The 10029-nt window shown below is 40.6% G+C and overlaps 2 protein-coding genes across 6 annotated transcripts; both read left to right on the top strand.

Moving 5' to 3' along the window:
• Window positions 1-359: 359 nt before the first annotated feature.
• On the top strand, window positions 360-6109 carry LOC135343165 (uncharacterized). 3 transcript variants are annotated; one of them, XM_064540140.1, is made up of 24 exons: window positions 360-617; window positions 672-857; window positions 910-1038; window positions 1090-1299; window positions 1368-1499; window positions 1568-1783; window positions 1918-2088; window positions 2139-2339; window positions 2388-2516; window positions 2601-2789; window positions 2842-2973; window positions 3020-3214; window positions 3318-3479; window positions 3537-3743; window positions 3797-4084; window positions 4132-4407; window positions 4477-4668; window positions 4721-4816; window positions 4868-5179; window positions 5240-5327; window positions 5375-5418; window positions 5480-5575; window positions 5778-5837; window positions 5887-6108. In XM_064540140.1, the coding sequence occupies exons 1-24, from the start codon at window positions 404-406 to the stop codon at window positions 5934-5936; spliced, it is 3975 nt and encodes a 1324-aa protein (XP_064396210.1). In that variant the 5' UTR covers window positions 360-403; the 3' UTR covers window positions 5937-6108. The 3 variants fall into 3 exon arrangements, with proteins under 3 accessions (XP_064396210.1, XP_064396216.1, XP_064396224.1); XM_064540146.1 differs by lacking the exon at window positions 4132-4407 and having other exon boundaries at window positions 5887-6109; XM_064540154.1 differs by lacking the exons at window positions 2842-2973; window positions 3020-3214 and having other exon boundaries at window positions 361-617; window positions 5887-6107.
• Window positions 6110-8158: 2049 nt separating this feature from the next.
• Window positions 8159-10029, top strand: LOC135343187 (lachesin-like). Of its 3 annotated transcripts, none has more exons than XM_064540176.1 (7): window positions 8159-8431; window positions 8485-8748; window positions 8996-9265; window positions 9315-9446; window positions 9490-9573; window positions 9798-9842; window positions 9901-10029. In XM_064540176.1, the coding sequence occupies exons 1-7, from the start codon at window positions 8293-8295 to the stop codon at window positions 9933-9935; spliced, it is 969 nt and encodes a 322-aa protein (XP_064396246.1). In that variant the 5' UTR covers window positions 8159-8292; the 3' UTR covers window positions 9936-10029. The 3 variants fall into 3 exon arrangements, with proteins under 3 accessions (XP_064396246.1, XP_064396255.1, XP_064396262.1); XM_064540185.1 differs by having other exon boundaries at window positions 9318-9446; XM_064540192.1 differs by lacking the exon at window positions 9315-9446.

Raw genomic sequence — 10029 nt, forward strand, 5'->3', positions numbered from 1 at the left:
AAGTCTATCTGATGGTTCGATCAAAAATATAGGAAAAGAACGATTGGCAACGGAAGTGGTTCACGTGATTGTTTTACATGTGTTGTAAAACCATCCGTGACTCACCTGTTTACATGGTCCTATATAAGACTAGTATTATTATGCATGCATGTGCATGATGCTGTACACGAATTTTAACGAATGCTGTGTGTCAAACACCGTCCTTTTCTTCCCTGACAACGTAATCTATTACCTGGTGAATATCTTTAGAACTTAAGCCGCTTAATAAGCGGCTTTCAATCGAGGCCGTGTTTGGAATAATTAATTTTGGTAAAGATTGTTAACTACACATCCTGTAAATGCACAAACGTTTCAATAAACACACACATGCACAAAACTCAGTTTACGCAGAAAGCAGACAAAAATGAAGTTATTAGTGCTATTAGTACTTGCATGGTCAGAAATCAATTTGTGCACTGCTACTGGTGATGCAGAACTAACAGTGAGCTTCACTGAGACCTCTTTCACTGTAACTGAGGGAGGAGAGGCTGTGCCAGTGTGTGTGGCAGTCACCCCTGCACTGATTGGAGAGGCTATGGTGATGGTAGAACTGATGAGCAGTGAGGGATTCTCTCAAGGTGTGCATTTAGCTAGTATGTATTGTTATTTTGCTACTGTTTCCCTGGCCATAGATCTCACTGTTGAACCAACAAGCACACTGACATTCACCAACATCACAACCCAAGTTTGCTGGAATGTTGCTGCCCTAGATGATCCTATATTTGAGAATTCTGAGAGTTTCACGCTGACAATTGTACCGATGACTGCTGGAGTGTCTGTGGGGCAGCAAAGTACTGTCACTGTAATAGATAATGACAGTGAGATATAATTACTTGCATTGTTGGTTGAATCATGATAATTCTTGTGCAGATGTCACAGTTGCAATGACTCATGACCAGTGGTTTGTCACTGAAGGAGAGATGGTAATGGTTTGTGTAACCTTGACTGGACAGTTGGGGAGAAGTGTAGTTGTGAGTCTGACCAGCACCGTCGGAACTGGTAAATATTAATTATTACTTTAAACTTATTATGACAATTCTTTGTATACAGCTTCTTTAAGTGATTTTAGCTTAGCATCAGGCGAGCTGATGTTCACTCCATCAAGCACAAATCAGGAGTGTTCGGTTGTAATGGCCACAAGTGATGACATCTTTGAAGATGATGAGACATTCACAGTGACACTAAACCCGGACAGTCTCCCTAGTGGGGTCACCATATCTGGAAGGAGCTCCACTACTGTGACTATTTCTGCCAATGGTGGTGAGTAGTTATTTGTGCATTACGATTGTATACAATCTGTATAATTATACCTTCTATTTCTAATACAGGTGTTACCATCCAAATGATGGAAACTCAGGAGCAAGTTACGGAAGGAGAGACTGTAATGGTTTGTGCTTCGCTGACTGGACAGTTAGGGAGAAATGTTGAAGTCAGACTAGCAACCAGTAGTGAGGAAACAGGTGAGAGAAACACAATAATCAGTTGTTATTGGCTGCAATGTTATTATGCTCTTTAATCTGTATTAAAGCTTCAGATACAGACTTTGTATCAGCATCAGTGACAAGAGTATTCACTGCTACTGATACAACAGACTTCAAGTGCATTGACATTACAACAAGTGAAGACAATATTTTTGAGGGAAATGAGATGTTCACTGTGTCACTGAGTGTGGTAAGTCCAACTACTGGAGTCACTGTCATTGAAGGGAGGAGCCAAACCACAGTGATCATTGTGGATGATGATGGTAGGGTTAATATATAGTTATACTACATGTTATTTTAATGAGTGCATTGCGAGACTGTATATACTGTGAATGAGTTAATCATAACAAGAATATGTTTATCTTCATTACAATAGTTGATACTGTTTACTTTATAGAGGTGATGGCTGAAATCACAACTTCAGGAGTAACAAGTTCAGAAGGTGACATTCTTGTGACAGAAGGGCAATCTGTTCAGGTGTGTGTTGCAATCAGTGGTGCAACCATTAGTGAGAGAGAGGTTGTGGTACATGTTGCTACTAGCGAACTGGATGATATAAAAGCAGCAAGTAAGTAAATTAAAGTTTTATGATAAATCCGTAACGTACATTGTTTACAGCTTCGAACAGCGATTATGAACATTTGACAGTGGATGTAACATTTACTGTATCGCAAGTTTGTGGGATCATTATTCAAACAAGACTGGACTTAATTTATGAGCACAACGAAGTGTTTAGTGTGAACCTGTCAGTTGATGCCAGTGCTAATCCGAGGGTCAGACTTGGGACAAACATAATCATTCGCATTACTGATAGGCAAAGTAAGTTAGAAATCACAGATTTTTTATCTATTGTTTCTGCCTCTACAGGAGCTGTAATATCGCTAGTGAACCAAACTATAGTGCAGAATGAAGGAGATGGTGATGTCTCAGTGTGTGCTAGACTAGACTCTCCAGCGGGAGGGGCAGAGAAGGAGATATTTATAACACTCAATAATAGTGAGTTGATCTTGAGATCTCACATGATGTTCCCTCTTCAGACATTTTTGATTAAATTTTTTCTCTTTCATACTTTTTTCTTAGATAACTTCACCTTCCCCTCCAACTCTCCTGTGAGGGATACCCACTGCTTAAATATGACAGTTACCAATGACAATGTGTACCAAACTAGTCCAGTGTTGATGGAGACTGTTACTCTCAGTAAAATGAATGGTCAAGGAAGATTGGATCTGACCAACACAGTTGCAACGGTGACTATCAACGATGATGATGGTGAGACTAAAGAGCAGCCTATAATAGTGTTCCTTATAAGGTATTTCTAAAGATGCTGTTGTCTCCATGGCCACTGATGCCATGACAACTACTGAGGGTGGTGTGGTTGATGTGTGTGCTAATCTAGTCAGTCCATCTAGTGGAACAAGTGTACCCATCACTGTTGTGTTTACTTGGAGTGGAGGTGTGTAAACTATTGTTGTCTTTGTGTGATTGCTCTAATTACGTAGGATCGGACACTGCAACCTTCTCGGCTAACTCAAACGCAAACACTCGAGCGTGTATACAATTGACAGTGGCAGATGATGATATATACGGGACGTCTCCAATACCAGTCACTTTTTTGTTGAACATTTCAAGCCCTAACTCAAGAGTGACTGTTGGAGGGATAGGTCAAACCACAGTGACAGTCAATGATGATGATGGTATGACGTGTCATGTGTGTATATGATTTATTGTCGTTCATAATAATGGTGATGTCACACAGTTGCTAATTATAATCCCTTGTGCTTAATCTTATATATCTAGATCCTGTGTTGGCTCTATCACAATTGTCTTACACCTTTGCCGAAGCTACAGAGGAGACTGGAGAGATCTGTGTTGTGTTGGAGGGTCCATCTGGAGGACTGGCAACTGGAACACTTGAAGTGCTGTTCACTATTGACACAGGCAATATCAATAGACCAGCAAGTTAGTGTGCATGGTGTAATAGTTCAGAGATGTTTTTCAAATTTATTTCTCACACAGCTCCGCAAGTTGATTTCACTACTATTTCTCTAATGCAAGTGAGGCAGTTTTCTACTATTGGAGAGTCCAAATGTATCTCAGTGGCAGTAGTTGATGACGTCACCGCTGATCCTGATGAATCGTTTCGAATTACAGTAACTTCCCCCAACAACCGAGTTAGGTTTAGAGGTGGAGCTGTTGCTATAGTAATAATCGACAATGATGATGGTAAGCAAAAATATTATGTGAATTTTAAATTTCATTTCTGTGTACCTTTGTAGTGCTGCCTGGTCCAACTAACCTTAGAAATTCTGCAACAGAATCCAGAAACGTGAGCTTGATGTGGGACCGTCCAGATACTACCTCGATTACTGTAACACTAATTGAGTACAGTGTACAAGTGACTGGGACCGGTGGTTTTACACCAATGTTGCATACTACAAATTCTACCTTCATTGTCATCAACAACCTTTTTCCTTACCAACAATACCAGTTCTCTGTCAGTGCTATTTATGAGGAAGACAACATTGGGGAAGAGGTTTCAATTGATGTAAGAACAAGACAAGAAAGTAAATTGAATCTATGTATTGATTTTAAATTCGTTCTTTGTATATAGCTCCTGGAATTCTAACTGTTCCAACAGCCACTTCCACGGCAACCACCCTCACCCTCTCCTGGGATCCACCAGCTGAACCTAATGGAGTCATCATCATCTACACACTGTATGTGGACTACCTCAATGGAACCACCACGACCTTTAATACTACATCCGAACAGTTCACAATATCTCCCCTGAGCCCCTATCAAACTATATCAGTGCAAGTATCAGCCAGTACTTCAGTTGGTGAGGGACTAAGAACAGTCAGTATGGAGTTCACTACAGCTGAGGCCAGTGAGTACATACAATGCATGCAGTCTCATGCATGTAGCTAATAATGTTATCTGATTACCGTTCCTTCAGAGTCTGGCCCAGTTGGTAGTCTGAGAGTCTTAAGAGTAAATGAAACTACCTTCACTGTCAACTGGATTGAGCCTGCCGAGGTTAATGGAGTGTTACTAGCATACACAATCGCTGTCAACAAGGAAGAAAGCAGTTCAGCAGATACAAAGCACTACAACACTTTAGCTACCTCGTTCTCTATACATGAATTAGGTAATCAAATATTCAATAACCTCTATAGTGCATCACCTCCCTCTACCTACAGTCCCCTATACTCCATATGTGGTATCAGTGGCTGCCATCAATGGAGTCGGTATTGGAGAATTTTTTGCCAGTGTTGTACAATTCACTGCTGAAGGAAGTAAGGTTTTCCTTGCAACAGTTTAAATCTTATAATTTTGTACACGCACAGTTCCTCTGTTCTATCCTCGAGATATTGGTTCCACTCGACTGAATGGAACAGCTGTGTGGGTGTCATGGAGACCACTCACTCGCTCAGAGGCTAGAGGCTTCATCACTAACTACACCATCACCTACTGGAGAGTTGGCTCTAATGCTGCAAATGCTGGTACCATTACAGTATCTGGGGAAGACGCCAGCTCTGCTATAATTATTAATCTCGACCCAAACTCTGATTACTACTTTACAGTGTCAGCTGGTACAGTACAGGGAATGGGCAATGTCAGTGTTGCCATGGTTATACCAACACAATCAGGGAATCAACGTAGGTGCCAGCATAATTATTATGTATTTAAACTCTGCATGTTAATAATGTTTTTCACAGCGATGGTGGGAGAGATTGTTGCAGGGCTGATCATTGCCGTGGTTCTTCTACTGACAATCATACTCATAATAGTCTGTATTGTTTGCATGTAAGTTTTTGTTTGTTTGTCAAAACCTAATTACTAAATCTTCTTAGAATTAGGAGGAGACAACATGGTGGGCCTAAACAGGAAAGTGCATGTACGTATTGTTTACACTAAGTAGTGTGTGTTCTCACTAACTACATGTCACATGCACACAGCGAGGAATCCAGCATATGGTATGTCTGTTATACAAGCTCCTAATGATGCAGGCAACGTCCAATCAAATGATGAGCACACATATGAACATGTACGAGGTAAGAGGTGCATGATATCACACTGTCTAATTTATTAGTGTATGCATGTCTGCATTACGTATCACACTGTGTGTGTGTGTGTGTGTGTGTGTGTGTGTGTGTGTGTGTGTGTGTGCGTGTGTGTGTGTGTGTGCGTGTGTGTGTGCGTGTGCGTGTGTGTGTGCGTGTGTGTGTAGGTCATCATGATTATGGCTACCTTCAGATATACGTGTAGATGAGGTGGTTTACGAAACTATTGATCCTGACAAAAACAGCGGTGAAGGTTTGTTGTGCCAATTAATGTGAGTTATTCCCGGTAATCACTATTACAGGTGAAGCAGTTATGGTATCCAGCAATGCAGCCTACGGAGTGAGATTGTGATGTCATAGAACACAAATGTAACTGTATACGTGTCAATCAAGTCAATCAGTGCATGCTGATAAGTTTATTAGTATTTTTGTACAGTCATTGCATGTAATAGCAGAGAGTTGTTTTCTCATAAATCAAAGACGATCTGTTCATATGACATCACACACTCAATCAACCAGGTTAATGCAATACAGCAAATGAAATAAGCTGTCAATTTACCCATCCTAAAGGTGTGCTGAGTGGTTGTATACATAGTTATGATAGCCTGATAAATTTTTGTCCTCTGTGAGAGACATATTTTCGCAGGTATTAATTTCTGCTATTTCTGCGAATGAGAGTAAAATCATAAAATTTGTACTTGCAGATAATTGGAAAATGCAATGAATCTCATTAAAATCACTAGCGAGTAATTAGAAATGCTATAAATAACAATAATTTCTTAACTTTAGCAATTTATGCCAGCAAGAGCTAAACAGTGAAATTGCAAACAAATCTACCTGTGAAAATATATCACCTTATATATAAGGTCTTGCAACAGACGTAGACACATGACTGTATGAGTACACAAGAAAAACAATCAGCCAGGTGCCCCCAGACCTGCCCACACAGCCTACACTCAGGGGGGCATTGGTTAGGAAGACCCCCAGAGTCACCTGCAGAATGGAGCATGCAGATAAACGTTGCAAAGCATGCTCTAAAATGTAAATAAACTACTTCTATAAATTCGTAAGCAGAAAGTTCAATAGTCTTTCAATTCACGTAAATATTATAGATAGCAGCTCTCTGTCATCATAACAGTGCTATAGACATTAATATGCTCACCTGTCCTAGTCCTATCACTATGGTGAGAAATCCTGAGATGGCATGATAAAGTTCCCAACACTTGTGATAGGCAGTCTTTTCTTCAGGGGGGGTTTTACCGTCCTCCTTGTCCACACAGGGATGGCTGTGGGGGGGGAGATGAAACAATAGTTGCATGGTATTGGAATACAAGTACGAGGTGCATTTTATTATGGTTGAAACAATGGCTATAATGAAGAGGTGGCCTGCTACACACAGGTATGTATACAAACATATATGGAGTATAGAACATGCATGCATAGTTGTATTATATAGGTGCATGTGACCTGCTCATATAGGGAGACCACAATTGACAAGTTTCACTGAGTCAGAATTCAACTCACTTCTATTGCTACATATCTCACAAGGCTATCATACATACAGGTATAGTATACTCACAATATTTCTATCCTGCAGCCCCCGGCTTCTTATGAGAGCTCTCAAACACCTGCACCAGAAAAAATCATTCACACAGCTAAGTATCATGAGAGTGTATATACAATGTGGACAATGACGTGAGGGAAGGCCGGCTCATTGTAAACCATGAACTCAGCCACTGTCACAAGCACTCTCAAACACTGCACATAAAAAGAGATTTAATTACATCCAAATTATGACATTTTGCTTCAATATAGAATAATCATAACGACACTGTGACAACTCTCCAAGGGCTACTATATAGCACTGTGACAACTTTGTGGGGGCTACTAAATGCATCCTTTAATTACATCGTGATTATTACAATGTAAGTATTCTTATATAGCTAATGACACAGCTCTCCAGGTGGGTAAAAGAGGAATGTGGAATGGATGAAAATGGAATATGGAACGGAATATGGAACGACATGCAGATATGAAATGTTTTCAGAGTGGATGTTCAGACTGCATGTTGGAGCTGAAGAGCAAGCTGACTGCAAGACAGTGCACGTCCTAATGTGCATACAGCAACACTGCTAGCTAGTCTACCCTGCTGAAGAGATCATACAGTACCTAAAAGGTGGTTAACCTTTCTGCATGGAGTTTGCAGAATCTTCAGTAGAAGCATTACGCGTTCCTTATATGGATTTTGTGTACACACTGTGGTCTAGCTGTTTTACTATGATGAGCATTTCCCATATAAGGAATCACAGTGCTCAACGCTTTTATTAGCAAAGATCCTGCAAACTCCAGTAAAATGCTACACTAAAAAAACAGTGGACCTTTTTTTTTGCAACATTTTCTGGTGATTAGCTCCCCCTTTTCTGTATCCACCTTGAAGATGGATGATGGTGTAGCTCTGACAGCTCTGCTCTCCCTCTGCTTAATGCCTTGTAAGTTTCAGAGTAGCCAACAATAATATTATTATTATAACTGATGTGCATGAGATTCTATTATATTTCTTATAGGTACGTATGCATGGCCAGACTTGCAGTGAAACTTTCAATCTGATTGATGATCTTTCTATAAATGCTTCACTGGCTACCTCCTGCATACGATGCATAGTAGGTGGACAGTTCGCAACCGATGTACAGTGGATTGCTCAAACTGATATGGTTCTTACTGACGGAACGAATGGAGTTACTATAGTGAATGGTACCTTGGTAATCAATGATACTGATGCTTTCTTTCTTCTGGGAATACCTGTCTCCCTTCAATGCGGCGGCGGCGTTGATTCCATTTATCTGGCTGGTAAGTGGCTATAGCTATCCATGAATTCGGTATATTTCTTGCCCTGATTTCAGGCTTTTTTGCACCAATTGTTAGTTTCCCAAATAATGGGGTAGTCCTCGAGGGAGGAGATATAAGGCTCAGCTGTGTATCGACCACCAACCGACCAGGGACATTCCAGTTCCAGTGGTACAATCCAGCCGGGGAACCATTTTCTACATTTCAAGCACCAGAGCTAACAAACGTACAAAGAGACCAAGCTGGAATATATACTTGTCGACTGACTAGCAATCATAATGAACATTTTCTTGAAGACTCTGAAACTTTGATTGTTAACTGTAAGATAATGATGACTGTGTGTGTGTTCATGTCATATCCTCCTCTGCAGATATACCCACTGTAGTGTCTATAATAATCCATCCTCTAATATGGTCTGCACACTAGAACCATAACACTCTCCTGTAACTCCGATTCTGTACCAGTATACCGTACGAGTCTAATCTCCCCCTCTAAACACACACACACCCATACACAACTCCCCCTCTACCCATACACACAGCTCCCCCTCCACCCACACACACACAGCACCCTCACCGCCCACTGTTTCCGGTCCTACCGGACAAATCTTTGCTGGTGAGACAACACAACTCAACTGTTCCTCCAGTGTCAGTAATGTCCTTACTCTACGCTGGGTGCGTGTTGGTCGACTCACTCTGCCCTCATCTGCCACTCAAGTTGGCAATAACCTTGTCTTCACCAACCCACTATCTACGTATACAGGGACCTACTCTTGCACTTTAACTCCTGGCGTGAGTGAAAATATCACCATCAGCTTCCTCACACCATCTACAGAAGGTTCATTATTCCAATTGCCAGCCTATTAGATATCTTCATAATTATATAGGAGGTGTCGTTAACGAAGTGGTAATTGCTGTATCTGTGGTTGGAGTTATTGGAGTCATAGTGATCATACTAGTCTTTTTTGTGATACTGTTGGTTTATAAGAGACGAAAACTTTCTTATTCCGATGACCAAAGTGAGTATTGTTTCAACTAACTATATAATTATCACATGCACAGCAAATCCCGCATATGGTATGTCTGTTGGACAAGCTCCTAATGATGCGGTCAGCATCCAATCAAGTGAATATGAACATAATCGAGGTATATAATTATGATTTCATCTGTCACAATACTGTGCATTTAATAGCCCTATGTGTGTGTGTGTGTGGGTGTGGGTGTGCGTGCGTGTATGTGTGTGTGTGTATGTGGGTGTGTGTGTGGGTGGGTGTGTGTATGTGTATGTGTGGGTGTGCGTGTGTGTGTGTGTGTGTGTGTGTGTGTGTGTGTGCGTGTGTAGCAATTTCATAATGCCTGATATCCTTCAGATTACAAAAATATTGATCCTGACAACAACAACTACAACAGTGAAGGTATGTTTGCTATAATTATACTGATTATAATTATAATGTGCAATAATCTTTATCATAGGTAAAGCAGTTGTGGTATCAAATAATGCAGCGTAAGATCTAGAGTAAAATTGTAATTTTGTAGAACCCAAAAATAACTGTGCATATATAAAGTCTCTTAACTGCTTATACCATAGTCTTTTTTGCAAGT

The sequence above is a fragment of the Halichondria panicea genome, chromosome 1 (genome assembly GCF_963675165.1).
Source record: "Halichondria panicea chromosome 1, odHalPani1.1, whole genome shotgun sequence".
In the NCBI taxonomy this organism is placed as follows: Eukaryota; Metazoa; Porifera; class Demospongiae; order Suberitida; family Halichondriidae; genus Halichondria; species Halichondria panicea.